Consider the following 18,665-nt stretch of genomic DNA (forward strand, 5'->3'; position numbering starts at 1 on the left):
TTTATCATTCTTTTTTGGACTAATTAAAAAAAATGAGTCATATAAATTTGGACGGCAAAAGTATTTATATATTTTCTAATTTTAAATATGTACAATTAAACACTTAAACTCAGATACAATTAAAAAATAAACAAATGAGTTAAGTTAAACTAGCGTCCGGTAAGTTTTGAAGGGTATTTAAATTACTACATGTACAAATATAAAGTAGGATAAATTTTAGGAATCACATAATTTTTAATATGAAATCACAATTTATCTCTCTTTAGTTTGTAACTACATTAATTCTTTAAAAAGTAACACAAATCAAATATAAAATATATAGTTCGTATACATTAAAGAGTATCTGAATACATTATAACATTAATCGGATATATAATATGTAGCTCAAATACATTAAAAACTAGCTCGAATACATAATAAGTAGCTCAGATACATTACAAAATAAACCGGATACATAATGTGCAGCTCAAACTCACTAAATACTGGCTCTGATACATTAAAGAAATAAGAGATTTTAGAGGTTTTTATAAATAGAAAGAAATATTGAAAATAATAGAAATATAAGATGTGTATTTCAATAATTTTTCATATAAAGTAAGATTTAACATATATAGAAGGTGTCTACCATAGCTCTGTCCCTGCATCTATAGTATAATTACACATAGGATGTCATGTAGGAATAAATTGTCATGTAGGATATCCCCTAGGACATACAAGTCTGTTTGTTTCATATAAATTGAAGTATCTATTTTTTACACGAAAAATTATAGGACATAAATATAAAATATGATCAAATTTAAAAACATATTTATGTATTATGCTAAAATTATCTTTGTATCATTTGTAAGTCATCAATTTAACACATAGAAAATAACCATGAATACTTGTATCAGCTTAAAACCATGAATACTTGTATCAAACTTAAGTTGTCTACGTTATGCTTCATGAGGTGCGACTCTTTTGGATTTTGTGTGTACACAAGTTTGCTTCATACATCAAGCTATCTTTTCTTTTTAAATAACTGGTATTCAAAACTCATGTATTTCCTTTTCGTAGAAAATATTTTTTTATAAGATATTTTATACTTACTTTAATGTATGAATTTAAATTTTTTAAATATTTTAAAAAAATATATATATTTATCCCTCTGCCATAATCTTTTGTGGCTATTTGTTGATGAGGATATGACATAAATTAGGCTAATAATTCATTTGACATGAAAAAGATATTACAAGGGGAAAAAATAGGCAATTCGACAAGGAAAGGTACCTACTTATTTTTTCTCTTGGCTAGTGTTGATGGAGAAATTTCCAATTTGTTATTTTTTGTCCAAATGTGAAAATGTTCTATGATAATTAATTAGAGTAAGATTATCCTAGTACAAAAGTATTACCCTTTCTATGTAAGGAAACAAATGAAAAGAAATGTTTAGATTATTCCATCAAAATGTAATTCATAACATACAAAGAATTATTCACATAGGAGGTTGACATATTGCTAAATAATAATATTTTTAAAAAAAATTAAAGGTCTATTTAAAAAAATCAGTAAAATCTGTAAACAATTTTTCTATTACACTAAAGTATTATTGTTAATGTCGACATATTGGTAGAATTTTTTTAAATAAATATAAAAATATATTTTGGGGTCTGAAATTATTGTGATTTTTAAAAAATACTTATATACCCAAATTTACTAGATTGATCATAAGATCCTTGTTTAATTTAATTTCAATGCCCCTCTCCCCCCCAAAAAAAAAAAGAAAAAAGAATTATATAAGAAGAAGGAAATCAAAAGTCAATAAGCTTTAGCATGATAATACAAGAGCAATTGTGGGGGGAAAATAGATCTCAAAATCTTTTCTTCATGACAAAAGATTTCTTTTTGTATTAGGAATATTATATTTATTACTATAATAAAATATGATAAAGACATTGACTAAGCCATATGTCACAAGTCAAAGTTGTATGTTTTAGGATTTGACCACTATTCTTTCTTCTGTTGTCTATTATATTCCAAAGAGAGTATTAAAATTGATAGAATGTGGTCCAATAATTAATAAAAATAGAAAGAGTTTTAACTAATGATATTGTCCCATCACCAAATTCCAATCCATGTTCATTCTTGAAAAAATTAAAAGGTTTAATAAACATTAAAAAGTTACAAAATAATAAAAAACAAGAAACAAAAAGAAATCCACTTTTCTCAAGTGCATGAATTGGCCCCTTACTCATCACACCACCATCAAAACATGTTGAAAAAAGTTGGGGCAAAGGGAGGCTAAAAGTGGGAAAGTGTGGAAAATGCAATGCATAAGTAAAGATATCTTAGGAACATAATGAACATAATGGAGAATCAAACTTTTCTTGTTTAATGATTTTTATAGTTGTGATGTTGATTCAAATTGAGTACACATTAAATATTTATTTTTAATCGATGTTTATATCGAACAACTTATTATAATAAAATCATTTAACTTATTGCTAATATTATGAGATACGGCAAGTTTTATTTTAGGTATATCTCAATTAATTTTATGATTCTTGTCATCTACCATCAGTATAGATATCAAAGATTTTGTCCATCAAATTTTGGACTGATAAAAAGAAACTGTCTGTGAAAGAATTTGATTTTGAGAGAGATTCTTTCATGGAGATTTGATAGAAATAAATTTTTTTACGTTTACTATTTCAATTTATGTGATAGTATTTTCTTTTAGTCAATTTCAAAAATATGAGAAAAAGGACGAATATATTCCCGAACTTTCGTAAATGGTATGTGTATACCCCTCGTTATACTTTTAGAACACCAGTACCCTTATCGTTCAAATTTTGAAACATATATGTTCTTTACAGTAACGGAAATACACGTGTCTCAATCTTAACCGTCCATCTAATATTTGTTAAATTTCTTATCCAAAATTAGAATACCACCCATATTAATTTTAAAACTCACCCAAATACATAATACCCACCCAAAAAAACCCAAATCAATAATTTTTTAATTTTGGACGGCAATTCAACCCCAAATCGCAGAGAGCAGCTACCGTCGTCGAAATGTCGAAGAAAAATGATTTGGGTCGCCAGAAAAAAACAACACGAGTTCAATCTTCAGAGGAAAAAAGAAGAGGAAGTAAACTAGCGAAGAAGCAACAAGCAAAAAAGAACAACATGAAGCTGGATGGTGAGGACAAGAAGAAGAAAGGTGGTAATGGATTTCAAGTTGAGAAGAAAAAATTAAAGACAAGCATGACTCCATTAGTAGGGTGTGCAAAAATAGAACCAACCAATAAATTGAACCGATAAAATGTTATTGGGTTATTGTTATTGAGTTATTGGGTTTTTAATGGGTTTAAAAAATAATTATTTGGTTATTGGGTCGGTTTCGGTTTTTCCTATTGGGTTATTGGGTAAACCGATAACCCAATAAGACGATAGTTATTTACTACTTACCCTTCCTCAATATTAAATATACATAATTTAATACATAAATAGATTCAATATTAGTTTTTCAGGCTATGTGATTTTTTGGTTAGGAAATAGTTGAGAACTTTGTTGATTATCTGGTGGATCAAGCAACTATTCAAGATTGTCTCATTGAAATATTTTTTTTTAGTTTTAATTCTAGTTCGTAATTGTAGGCGATAGCTTTTGCAAGTTTGTGAATGTTAGTAATTTGATCAACATTCAAAGTTTTCTATTATGTTTTGGCGGTAAGTTGGTAACATGTAATTATTACATACGTACTATTATATATTATTTGATCGACATTTTCTTATTGGGTTAACTGAAACCGAACTGATAATATCAAAAACCGATAAATCGATAAAAAATTTCTTATTAGTTTGTTATTGAGTTAGCATATTTTCAAATCGAAAACCGATAAACCGAACCGATTATATGTAAAATCGAACCGAACCGACCGATGCACACCCCTATCCATTAGTCAAACCTAAGCTGCACAAGCAATGGAGATTGAAAAATAAGATTTTTGTTGTAATGTATTCAGATGCATTTGATAACTGAAATTGAAGTTGTTTACGTTTTTCTTCTACAATTTGCGAAAAAGACTTAATATTTAATCATGTTTCATGTTGCTATCTATATTCTTTGTTGTGTTTTTTAAAAAAAAGTCTTCCAACAGCTTCCGGTGAGATTTGATCAAATCTAATACAAAGGTATGATGATGGTAATGAGTAAATAATTAATTTAGTCAAAGAAAAGGTTAAATGGGTCAAGAAACATGTGAGGAAGTTGAAGAGAAAATAGAGGATGATTTGGGGATGAAGATGGTTGGATGAGTCTTCCTCTCATGAAGTTGATGAGAAATTGGAGGAGTATTGACTATTGAGGATGATTTAGGGATGAAGATTGGGGGAAAGATGCTATTAAAAAAATGTATAAATTGCTTAATTCGATATTAAGTGAATTAATTTGGGAGATTTGGGCTAATATTTTTGGGTTGTGGGTATATGTATTTGGATGGTTTTTACTTTAATTTCGAGTGAAATTTTTCAATTTTAAGAAGAAGTTTAACAAATATCGGGTCGGCCATTAAGATTGAGACACGTATATCTCCGTTAGTGTAAAGGATATATATGTTTCAAAATTTGGACAGTAAGGGTACTGGTATCCTGAAAGTATATCGAGGGATATACACATACCATTTATGAAAGTTCAGGGATATACTTATCCTTTTTCCTCAAATATATTGACATATTTTCTTATTTAACAAATATTTAATAATACCATCGATATTTTACTCATGTTACGTCCCCACATATTTGATAAGAAGTCCGCAAAGAGTGTACTTTTCCATATAAAAATTTAAGGGATATTAGATTTTACAAAGTATTCTCATATTTTTAAGCATTATGTCCTGCTAAATTATATCATATAAATTAGAATGTAAAGAAATTTTTAACAAATTTAAGCTATCAAAATTTTTTTTTTTTTTTTGTTATTCATCCTGCAACTGCATTTAGCCCGACTAAATTTTAACTCATGTGGGAAAGTTTCATATTGACTTGTAAAATGCTCCCTAATAAATGTAACTTTGTATTCATGAGCTAGTATCAAAACAGTTTCATACTTCTTCCGTCATTAACTATTTATTCATTTTTCCTTTTATTTTTATCACTAATTACGTGTCCATTTTGACAAATCAAGAATGAAATTTTTTTTACCTATTATATCCTCAATTAAATGACTAATTACTTTGAAAAATGTAAAAATTTTCATTCATTTCATAATTAATAGGGGTAAAATGGTATACTCACTATGTTATTAATTGCTTTTTTAATAAGTATGTCAATTTAAAAATGGACAAGTATTAGAAACGGAGGAAGTACATATTTCAGTGAGTACATCTGTCCACTATACATTACTCTTGTCATTAATTATAACTATATTCATTAAAAGATGTGTCAAGTCAATAATAAATAACTTTTTTGAAAAGAGGCCTAAAATACCGTCGAAATATTGGAAATGGTACAAAATTACTCTTCATCCACCTATTAACTCCAAAATGTCCTACTCATCCACCTATTGACTCCAAAATACCCTTGTCATTCACCTTTGAGTTCAAAATTGACCACTTATTTAACTTTGTTAAAATTAATGTTTAAATATTTTTTTAATATAATTGACACTCAACTATTGGTTATAATTTAATTTATTATATATAATTTTTAAATCAATTCACTACCCACTCATTACTAACTAAAACCCACTCAATTAATAAACCAATTATAATATCAAAATCGCCATAAACACTATTAAAATACGACAAAATTATAGATTCCTGAAAATGACATCCAAAATTATTCAAGTCCGAATTGAAGCCCCAATTAAATTTAAGTTGAGCCGCTTAATTAGGAGGACACTTTCAATAGAATTCTCTTTCAACTTTGAATTCGAAAATTATGATTAAAGCTAAAGAAGTAGTACATCCCGGATTAATTCATGCACTTTTTTTAAATATAATTTTATAAATATTTATGATTTGTTTTAAAATCTTTAATATATTATTTTTAGAAAAAATTATCCATGAAGTAACATCACATAATTGAGATGAAAGAATAATTAAGATGAACATAGTCAGACTTTTAAGTTTATCAGTAATTTATATTTAGACGCTTGAACGTATGATAATTTACTTCTATAGATGTTTTTACCTCAAATTCTTATAAAACACTCATTGCATTAGCTTTCCAGTTGTTGCATTAATAATGTGACAGATTTATTGAATTGGTGGGGTTTAATTAGTAATGAGTGGGTAGTTGATTGATTTATAAATTATACCAATAAGTTAAATTATAACTAATAGTTGAGTACCACATATTTAAATATATATATATATATATAGAGTTTAAATTTAAAACCATTAAATAAGTGGTCGATTTTGAACCCAAAGGTGGATGACAATAATATTTTGGATGCGATAGGTTGGTGGGAAGGGTATTTCAGAACCAATAGATGGATAAAGTATAATTTTGTACCATTTCCAATACTTTAAAGGTATTTTGAGCTCTTTTCCGTAACTATTATTAGACAACACAAATATTTTGGATTTACCCTCAAAGATAAAAGGATCACTTTAGAAGCGAAATTATAAAAAATATGTGTTGACAATAAGATTCGAACCTTAGTACAACAACATTAAAAAAGTCTTAAGTACTCATCCTAGAACCATTGAGCCAACTATATGATTTATTCATTGAGTGCTCTATCTTAATTTTATACAAATATCTATCGATTTATACATAGATATTTATATTTCATAACGAAGTTAATGAGTGCTCGAGCACCCGGACACTACGTGGGTCCGCACCTGCTACTATTAGTTTTAACTTATAATCTTGGAGAAAAGCTTTTGAGGGTATTGGAATAGAGATAGGACCTGAAAAAGTATTCTTGAGATATGGAATTTTAATTACTTAATTATACTCTAATAACTATGTAAAGTCAATAAAGTTATGTTCTGTCATTGCCTACTTGTTTTATGCATTTTTTAGGATGAAACTTTTAAGTAGAACTTTTAAAAGAGCTCTTAAGAGTCATCTAATTTAACCAAAGGGTATAGAAGTTTCCACTTCTCACTTTTATATTTACTCTTTTCATGTTAAAGAAAGAAAGCCCTGTGACTATAAAGGAGCCTAACTCATATAGAGTATTTTAATTAATTGAATTTAGAAAAAGGATTTTGAAGATATTCTATTTCTATGTTTAGGGCTTTTTTTTAACCTATCTTTAGGGCATAATATCCACCAAACAATTTTTTAATTTTTATATATATATATATATATAGAAATTGCTTTATCATAACAATTTATTTGAACAATTATTATGGTATTATTTTGATAAATATAGTACTTATTTAAATATACTTTATTATTTTTTTATTGTTTTACAATATTAATTAACAGTAATTTGAAGAATAAACTTGTAACAATATAACATAAAAACAAGGTACAAAATAGAGCTATTAAAGAAAAGGTTGAGTGAAGGACAAAATAGGTTTATTAAATCGAAAAGGGCCTAGATATTTCTCTACTCTGTGAATTGGTATAAAATTATTCTTCAAGTGTACTTGTTTTGTACGAATTTGTATAATTAAGAGGTACCTTAAATCCTTTTTTGTTTATTAAATAATAAGTAAAGGCAAAATGAGACAAAAACAAAATAATGGTAAAATTATTTTAAAAATCAATTATTATGTAAAATAATATTTTGTCACGTGACAACAGATTTAATAATATAATAAAATAAAAGAAATTTAAGAACATTCTAATCTATTGAATATCAAATGAAAAGTCTATGAAAGAACCACTAAAGAACTTAATCAAAAAGGTATCCTCTTGTTTAATCTTTATCTTATCAAAATATTAGTGGTGTAAATCATGAAGAATTTGATGAACAAAGTTATGGCAAAATTGGAGGCTAAAATTGTTTTATATGGTGATTAATTACTTGTTTCTAATTAAATCATTTTCAAGGCCTGCAATTATATTCTTAATCTCCATGATGTATTTAGCACTAAAAATATCTCATTATCATATTAATCAATGGAAAGAGGACGACAATTATTTCGATAAACACAATGTTTTTTTTATCAACAAGTGCTAATTGGGAATCTTATCAAGTGATGAATCATTGTTATATGTTGATTATATAAGTACCAAAAAATAAATGGACTTTTGATTGAAATTATGGACTTAACTTTTTCTCACTTAATCATGTTATATTTAAAATATAGTATTTTGAAAATAATTTTTGTCAAAATTATTTTGATTTTTTTTTTGCAAATGGATCGTAAACTGAAATTATTACCTCTCCTACGTCCTATTACTAAAAGAACATTTTTTTTCCACTGAAAAATACTCAATAATTATTTCTACACATATATATTTTCTCAATGAACTAGTTTGATGAGAAATGAATGAAAAAATTATATCATATAACATAAATTTTTCACTAATTTACTACGAAAAAACCTTTATTTCTAGTAGTGCCACCCCTTCTCCCGCCTTTTCATAATTGACTAATAGCCTATTTTAGCTAAATATTTTAAATCTATTTACTTATTTTTTCGAATATTTTTTGCCAAAATCATTTTCAAAAAATAAATAAATTACATTTCAATTGTAGTTCGTGTTTTGACTAATTTATTTCATAAATACTTTTATCAGTATTATAACAATTTTTTGTGCTTTGATAAGGTGTGTTTCACTAGAATTTTTTTCATATTCTAAGAAACAGTTTTTCCTATTGCAAAGTCACTTTTTTTTCCTTTAAAATTCTTTTGGTTTAAATTCTCTTAAATAAACATTTTCTTTTAAAATATTTCTTAGAGTTTGGTGAAATAATCCGCTAATGTAATATCTAAAAGTTATTTTAAATCATAAATTTTTTTAAGATCTTCCTTTAACTGCTAACATCATATCAGTTTAAAATAACATATAAAATAAGACAAGAAGTATAAATAAATTACATTAGTGAACTGGGAGTCAAAAGGAATACCAAAAGGATATTCATTCATTACATAATACTGTAACAAAAACTATACATAAAGATTGCATAATTCCAAGAATCCTAGTAGATATATGCCCTTCTTTAGTAGTGAAATTTTTGTACTTTTTTCCTTTTCAAGTCAATAGCAAAAAATACATGTTTTATTCAATTTAATTTATTTATTTAATTTTAATTTGATAAAAAAGTTATTTTTTATTTTATTATGTGAAATTAAAAATATATATGATTTTTTTTTACCTGAAATGTCATTTAATTTTATGGTCGTAAATATATAAAGTGAAAAATTAAAATTAGAAAAATTAAAGAGAAAATAGAACAGACAAATTAAATAAAGTAAGTAAATTTTGGAGTTCGAAACCTAAATTAGTCACAAAAAGATAAAAGTGATCAAAATAAGTCATTATTTTAGGAAGTAACTAAAATAGGCTTCGTGAAAGAAAAAATTCTACTTTATCCAATATTTCAAACGTTTTTCGTTAATCCATGACGGATATACTTTAATATATAAAGCAAAACTATTAGTTACACTTTATAAAGTGAAATTTTTTCTTATACGTTGTAAAGTGGAAGAAAAATTTACGTTTTACAAAAAAAAATATTTTTCAAGTTTTGTTCTCCTTATAATGCTTTTGTAGTGTTTGTAATTATTAAACCATATATTAATACTCAATTATAACTTATGTAATTATTTTTTTGTGGCCTAAGTTATCATTTCATTTATATTAAACCATATATTGATATTGAATTGATCAATTTTATTTCATGTGGATTATAAATACGTATAAGCCAACTCAACATTAATGTAGTTTAATAGAAATAAAATAATAATTCAAATAGACAAATATAACAATTCACAATTAAAATATGAACTTTTTTGTACTATTATTATTATTATTATTTAGTATAGTACAGAGAGGTCCCCCCACACACCTCCTTTCCTGTTTGGATGAAAATTCACCTGCATCATACTCTTAATTCTTTCATCTTTTGACTTGGGAATACACATGAAACTAAAATCCAAACTTCCCCTCTATCTCTGCAATAATTACAATATTTCTTTTTTAAAAATTTAGAATGGTAAAATATAAAAATTGTATGTTATTATTAATTTAAGACGAAAGTTTTCTATAACATAAAATTTTAATTTTAATTTTATTTTTTATTTTACTCGTCGCTAATTTATATTTAAAAAGGCAAAATTAGCATAAAATATATAAGTTTACGAAAAATTAAGAGCTTTTGCATAAACTCTTTTCTCCCCCTCCCTCTTTATATATAAATTAACTCATAAAATTCAATTTTTCTTTCAATCCTATTCCTAGTTATTCTATATGTAAAAGTTGTGTCATTCTGAAATATATGAGTTCACGAAAAATCAAAATATATCATATTTCAACTTGAGACTATTGTAAGGTATTCATTAACATCACATTTAATTGGAGTTAATTATGTTTCATTATGGAATTTTAAAAAAAAAGTTATTTTGATAATGAAGATTGAAGTTGTATTTGATGTAAACAAATATTAATTTGAGTTGTGTTTTACATTTTGTGAGTAATTTATAATGTGAAAAGCAGAAACACCTTTTTATTATTTTTGGGGAAAAGGTTTAGAAGTATATTCAAACTAGAATTAAAATTGTTGTGACAATCTTAAACTTTGAGCAGAATTCATTACGCCTCTATTATTTAATAGTGTATTTCAAAGCTGAATAAATTACTAGTTATAATGATGCAGTATTTATAATATACACATGAATATCTATATATCTTTAAAATATACTATTAAGCAGTAGAATGAGTAATAGGTCCTACACAAAGTTGAGAATTGTTATAACAATTTCAATCAAAATTTAATTACATTTCAAATCTTTTTTCCATTATTTTTCAATCAAGACCGAACATACTTTCCAAAATTAATATGCCCCTCATTATACATACGAGGGCATATCAATTCCAAATGACAAACTGATCATATATTTGACCCTTTTTTTTTTTGGCCAAATACCCTCATAAATAGCTCTTTGTCCTCCTACTCACCCTCTCCTCTCCCCCCCCTCCCCCTTGTCTGTGCAGCCAGCAATAACAACTGCTCTACTGATAGTACTGAAAGTATTCTTTATATATCTCTGAGTATTCTTTTCTTTCCTTTCACTCTCTCATGCACAAAAACCCTTTCTTTTCTATTTCAAACAACAAGTTATGGAACATACTGAAAACTCCAACAAATGCAACTCTAAATCAACAACTGCCAAAATATGTCCAAATAACAACAACAACAACAACAATAATCACTATATTGCTTTTGGTTTTCATCACAATACTAATAATAATCAATATCATGAAACTTACCCTCCTCTTCTCCCTTTACCTCCTCTACTACCTCCTCTTCAACTACCTTTTCCTCAAAATCACAACTTCAGATCAAGAACCCATCTCCATAAACCTTCATTTAACCAGAATCATCCTTTTCTTGCCACCCCTTCTGATTTCAAGATTCAACAAATCTCAGGTAATCAAGAATTGAGAACCCCTTTTACTTCTTTTAACACTTTTATGAAAAAAGATTGGATTTTTATGTAGAGAGTTTAATTAGAGTCTTTTTGGTATTCAGTTTATGTATATGATAAAAAAAAAGATTACCTTTTTTTTCTGCAGAAAGTTGAGGATTGGCGTTTAATTAAGACTTCTTTTTTAGTATATGGTAAAAAGCATGATAACAGTAACCTTCTGTTAGTTCTTTTATTAGTTTAAGTATTAAGTACCTTTTTCTTTTTGTCATGTTCTGTTTGTTCAAAGTTTATTGTCAAGATTGAAGCTTTAATTTATGACATCAATATTGTGCTTTTGATATTGTATCTGTAGTCTCTCTATGTCAAATGCAGAAAAAAGAATCAGTTTTTTTTTTCTGCAGAAAGTAGAAAGATTAGGCTTCTTTTTTACTATAATATATGCTAAAGCATGAGAACAATAGTCTACTGTTACTTCTTTATTAGTGGAGTACAACTTTTCATCATGTTTTGTTTTGTTCATTGTTTGTTGTCTTCATTTAATCCACTAGTTGATATCCTTTAGTTAGAGTATTAATGGAACTATGTTGCTCGAACTCTCGAAAATGTTCTCGTACCTATGTTAGATCCTCTAGAATTACACTACTTTTGAACGATCCAACATGCACCCGTTGATGTTAAAGACTTCATTACATTAACATTGTGCTTGATGTGTTTTTTTGCTTTTGATGTCACTTACTAAACAGCCTCAAAGGTGCTCCAAAGGCAAAATGATGTGTCCAAACAGAAATATGGAAGGAGGGTCAGGGCTGCTGCAACCACCACAGAATCTGTTGTGGTGGCAAGAAGACCAGATTCTGGTGGTGTTGAAGGACCAGTAATATCACTTCTTGCTAATCATTTCCTTGTCCAGTTTGATCCTTCACAGAGAATATTCCATTATGATGTTGAAATTTCACCTCATCCATCGAAGGATATTGCTAGGCTAATCAAGAAAAAACTTGTGGAGGACCATTCTGTTATGCTATCAGGTGCTCTTCCAGTTTATGATGGTGGAAGGACTATATATAGCCCTATTGAATTTCAAAACAATAAGATTGAATTTTACATTAGCTTGCCAATTCCTAGTAGTGGCAGCAACAAGTCTGGAGAAATAGTTAAGTTGCAGAAAGAAGGACAGCAGATTAAGCTTTTCCGCGTTAACATCAAACTTATATCTAAATTTGATGGGAAAGAACTAAATAGCTACTTGAATAAAGAAGGAGATGATGGTGGGAGTCCACTTCCTCAGGAATATCTGCATGCATTAGATGTTGTGTTGCGCGAGAGCCCAACGGAGAAGTGTATAACGGCTGGGAGATCATTTTACTCGAGTTGTATGGGAGGACAAAAAGATATTGGGGGTGGAGCCGTGGCGCTAAGGGGTTTCTTTCAGAGTCTTAGACCAACACAACAAGGACTTGCTCTCAATGTTGATTTCTCAGTGACTGCTTTCCACGAGAGTATCGGAGTGATCACCTACTTGGAAAAACGCCTGGACTTCCTCCATGACATTTCTCACAGGAAAACAAGAGGCTTGACGAATGAAGAGAAAAAAGAGGTTGAGAAAGCACTGAAGAACATCAGGGTCTTCGTTTGCCACAGAGAGACTGTTCAGAGATATCGTATTTATAGCTTAACCGAGGAGGTTACAGAGAACCTCTGCTTTCAGGATAGGGATGGAAAAATCCTAAGAATAGTGAGCTACTTCAAGGATCATTACAACTATGATATACTATATAGGAACTTGCCGTGCTTGCAGATTAGCAGAAGTAAACCTTGTTATCTTCCAATGGAACTTTGTATGATTTGTGAAGGACAGAAGTTTCTTGGGAAGCTTTCGGATGATCAGACTGCAAGAATACTCAAAATGGGATGTCAAAGACCAAGGGAAAGAAAGGCAATTATAGACAGAGTCGTGACAGGACTGGTTGGACCAACAAGGTAATTTCTGCCTTCGCCATGCTACCTCCTTTGTTTTATTTTTGCTTACACTTCCATTTTGTTAGTGCCTACGTATTAAGATTGTTTCATTACCTGACAGTGGCAATCATGCGAGTGACTTCAAACTCCAAATCTCGAAAGAAATGACTCAATTGTATGGGAGAATTCTTCAGCCTCCTAAGCTTAAACTAGGTGATCGTGGTCAGGTTAGAAATCTTATTCCTTCCCGGCATGATAGGCAGTGGAATTTTCTGGACAGCCATGTCTTCGAAAGTACTCGAGTTGAGAGATGGGCACTGATGAGTTTTGGTGGAACCTCTGATCAGAAGTCCCACGTACCAAAATTCATAAACCAGTTATGTCAAAGGTGTGAGCAATTAGGCATCTTTCTGAACAAGAATACAGTACTTAATCCTCAGTTTGAACCCTTGCATTTGCTCAACAATGTTAAAAACTTAGAAAGCAAACTCAACAAGTTACATAGAGCTTCATTTAACAATCTCCAACTTGTTATTTGTGTGATGGAGAGAAAACACAAAGGATACGCGGACTTGAAAAGAATCGCTGAGACAAGCATCGGGATTGTAACACAATGCTGTTTGTACCCAAACCTTGGCAAAATTAGCTCACAGTTTTTGGCAAATTTGGCTCTCAAGATCAATGCCAAAGTCGGGGGATGCACAGTTGCATTGTACAATTCATTGCCTTCTCAAATACCACGGCTCTTCAAACATGACGGTCCAGTCATTTTTATGGGTGCGGATGTGACTCATCCGCACCCTCTTGATGATTTTAGCCCCTCCGTCGCTGCTGTAGTTGGTAGTGTAAATTGGCCAGCAGCCAACAAGTATGTCTCCAGGATGAGATCCCAAACGCATAGGCAGGAGATCATTCAAGATCTCAGCGCGATGGTTGGGGAGATTATTGATGATTTTTATGAGGAGCTGCTAAAACTCCCTGAAAGAATAATCTTCTTCAGGGACGGAGTAAGTGAAACACAATTCCTGAAAGTACTTAAAGAGGAGCTCCAAGCAATTCGGCTGGCATGTTCGAGATTTCCAGGTTACAAACCTCCCATTACTTTTGTGGTAGTTCAGAAAAGACACCATACTAGGCTATTTCCATGTGAACTTGATCCATCAACAACTAAAAACACGCTCTTCAACGAAAACATCCTACCAGGTACAGTTGTAGATACAGTGATCACTCATCCAAGTGAATTCGACTTCTATCTATGCAGCCATTGGGGTGTAAAAGGAACAAGTAGACCAATCCATTACCATGTTCTATGGGATGAAAACCAGTTCACTTCTGATGAGCTACAAAAATTGGTATACAACCTTTGCTACACATTTGTGAGATGTACCAAGCCTATTTCACTGGTGCCACCGGTTTATTACGCCCATTTAGCTGCATATAGAGGCAGACTGTATCTTGAACGTTCCGATTTGTCTACTCTAACAAGAAGTTCTAACATATCTCGCGCTGCTCCACCGAAGACAACTCCTTTACCTAAACTCACTGAGAACATTAAAAGGCTTATGTTTTATTGCTGAGTGCTGAAGTTATGGCAACTGCATGCACAGTCTTCTCTATATTGACAGTTTAGCGGTTTGATTTCATTGTAACCATTTTAGTTCTTTCTAGCTAGTCTTCTATATGTGCAGTTTGATCTCATGTACATACTAATTTTTATTAATATTTGTTTCTTTTATGATCCAATATTATATTCCTTGCTACATTTGTTTAGTACATTGTTATAAATTTGTTGTGTTTTTTTTTTCCTCTAACGGTATATTATACCCTCTCCAGACCCTACTGTTGGAATACTGACCGCCAGATTTGCCTAAGGAACATGTATACTCTAAATGGTTCTTTGCATATTACAACAGTTACGTTGTGTAAACAAATAAAGTAATGTCACAATATTTTATCGCGAAAAACCCCGACTCATAAAGGGAAAAAAACCTACGACTTACACTTCTGTAGGATTTAACTATACTTCATTAAACTCCGACCTTCAATAAAAGATTACAAACTTATGTAATCTAAGGAATTATAAACTCTAATTCCTAGACGCCAACAACCAACTAGATCGTTGACCGTTAAGAATTCGGATTACAACTCTTGCAATCCTAAGAACTACTCTAATTCCTGAACTCCAACACAACCCCCCAAGGTTTATGTTCCCAAGTTTTAAGTCACCCCAACTTGAAGAATCTATTCCTACTCCAGTTTATAATTCACTGAATTTAGAAAGAAACAAAAATACAACTCGATAAAACTCAATACAAGCAAACTTATCTAAAGAACTATAAAACATGACCCTATGAATCAGTTCTTCAATTCTTGTTTCCTTGTGTTGGCTGCACTTTGTAATCAGAATTCACTCAAATATGAACTCCCTCTATTGATTGTATTCTGCTTTTAACTTTTTGTTCAAGTGCGCAAGTTTTGTTGGAAGATCCTTGCTCTATTTATATACAAAGTAGACCAAGAATCTTTTTCCTTTATGAAAGGAAACCTTTTTTACATTGGTTTCTTGTCGGAAAGCAACTCTTTCACCGCTTTATAACTTCTAATTCACGTGGTTGGCATTTTGCTTATCCAAGTTGAATCGGTCTAAAAAATGTATCGACACAATTGGTTCTTTTCCTTTTTCTCTATTAGTCAATTATCAAAATCTTTTTCGATCTAACCAACCCTACTTATCACTCGATATGTTGTTGTTGATGATCTCATGTGCATACTAACTCTTTATGTTGGCTAAATTATTGCACCTCCCCATGTATGTTGTTGGACATTTCATTCTGATGGGTATTATCTTATATTGTCCGTGCTTGAGATGTTCAGTCTTGAGGGGTGATATTAGAGTTTCATATTGGTGGGTTTAAGGGTAACTTGATCTTTTTATTTGATTTTGGACAATGATATAAGGATTTAGTGACGACTAACTTGATTTTCTTATCTGGTCTTAGACAATAATATGAACGTTAGTCGGTGGATATATATATATATATATATATATATATATATATATATATATAATGCAATTATTACTGCAGCATTAACTTAGGATAATTGTAGGAACTCTAATCCTATAAGGGATTGATTGGCATGCTTGTCACCCTAGGATGAAAAAAATAGTGTTATACTATCACTTGTTTGGCTACTAGTCCGGAAATAAATATATCAAGATTAATAATTAATACTAGAATAAAATATCTCTACAATGAAGTAATTGTATCAAGATTAGTTATCTTTGTGGTGAAATAATTATATCAAAATTAGTTATCTCGGGATAAAACAATAAAAAATATTTTATCTGTCCGTTATTACTTTTTCAATTTTGAATTTTTATTTGTTTTTTTTACTTGTCATTTTTGACTAATCAAAAAAAGACTATATATATTTTTACATATTATATCCTCAATTTATTTAGAGATTGTTAATGTTTTTGAAAAAGGTAGAACCTCTTTAATAAGTAAATTAATTTTAAAATTTTATTAATTAAAAAGATAAATGGTAAATTTACTTCAACAATTATTATTTTCTTAATAAGTACTATATCAAAATTAAATAGAGACAATAACAAATACCTCTGAGGTTCTTCAAATCTTTTTTCTATAGAATTATAATAAATGTAATACTATCAAAAATAATTAATTTGATCCTAACTAACTAGTTTGAGAATAACTAATTATATAATATGATGACAAAATTATTTAATGCTTTTCTTGAACATGGAAATTTAGAACATGAATTGTCACTTAAGACATGATAGAATGATAGGTCACATAAAAAGTATTGTCTGAATGCTAAGGTTATATATACTGCTAATCTAATCTCTGATTTCTTTTCATGTCAGTCTTTATTCAGTGCATTTATTTATGTAATATAATATAATAATATAAATAAACTAGATAGTCAAGAGTAATAAATCAAGAAAAAAAAATAAGAGTGAAGGAATTTAAGGGGGAGTGGACTTGAATAATAAGTACTCCCTTCTGTGTTTTTTTATTTAATTTGTTAGGATAATTAAAAATAATTAATCAAGAATATTTTTTTTAAAAGAAATTTAGAAAATATTAATAATATTTTTCTTCAGAAAAGAGTGAAGGCAATAATGATACTTTTTTTTTTCATTTCAATATATTATATATGTAACATTTCTTTGAATTTTGAAATTTAAATGAATTTATTTTTATCGTAATTTTTTTCTTATACTTTTTAATATTTTAAATCATCAACTATTATAACTTATAATTCCTCCTTTTTTGAATAGTTTATGATGGTTATGTTTTAATTAATTAGAGAAGTGTATGGATACTTAAGATACTTGTAAAAATTGGAGATAGTTTGTTTTATATTTAGTGAGAAGCTTTTATGATTGCACAAATATTAAAGTCATAAGTTTAAAAAGTTTTATAGATATATAAATAATATTTATATTTTAAATTTCTACTTTCAAAGAATTTCATTTTAGAATTCTTTTCCTTTTTTGAGTAGTTTATGATGGTTATATTTTAATTAATTAGAGAAATGTGTGGATACTTAAGATACTCATAAAAATTGGAGATAGTTTATTTTATATTTAGTTAGAAGCTTTTATGATTGCACAAATATTAAAGTCATAAATTTTTAAAAAGTTTTATAGATATATAAATAATATTTATATTTTAAATTTCTAATTTCAAAGAATTTCATTTTAGAATCTTTTATGTCCAATTTAAATGTATTTACATAACTTAGAAAGAAGAAATTACTATTCCTGTCCAAATTGATGAGAAGGCGTTCAAAATACAAATGTCAAAATAAAGCTTTAACTATAAATTCAGATTGATTTCTATTTGTTTAATATTAATTTGATATTTTTTTAAAAAATAATGAATAAAATGATAATTTTATTATACTGTTTAAATATAGTAAATGAAATATTTTGAGAAATAATTTTAATTGATAATAAGTATGAATTAAAAAATACTAATAAAGGAAAAACTTTCTTAATTCTTTAATTGAAAGAGTAAAAGTGAATATTTCTTTTAAATATATATAATGGATACATAAAAATAGATGAAGTGAGTGTAAATCAACATAGCGAATATGTTAAAGCATTTAAAAGGAAATTAAAAAAATCATTG

General features: G+C 28.6%; 1 protein-coding gene across 1 annotated transcript; it reads left to right on the plus strand.

Annotated features, from left to right (window-relative positions):
- Window positions 1-11,185: 11,185 nt before the first annotated feature.
- Window positions 11,186-15,251, plus strand: AGO7 (argonaute 7). Its single transcript, NM_001279280.2, is given in 3 exon segments — window positions 11,186-11,543; window positions 12,288-13,524; window positions 13,625-15,251. Coding segments are annotated over 3 exon segments (3,003 nt in total). The 5' UTR covers window positions 11,186-11,233; the 3' UTR covers window positions 15,081-15,251.
- The last annotated feature ends 3,414 nt before the right edge of the window (window positions 15,252-18,665 follow it).

The sequence above is a fragment of the Solanum lycopersicum genome, chromosome 1 (genome assembly GCF_036512215.1).
Source record: "Solanum lycopersicum chromosome 1, SLM_r2.1".
Lineage (NCBI taxonomy): Eukaryota > Viridiplantae > Streptophyta > Magnoliopsida > Solanales > Solanaceae > Solanum > Solanum lycopersicum.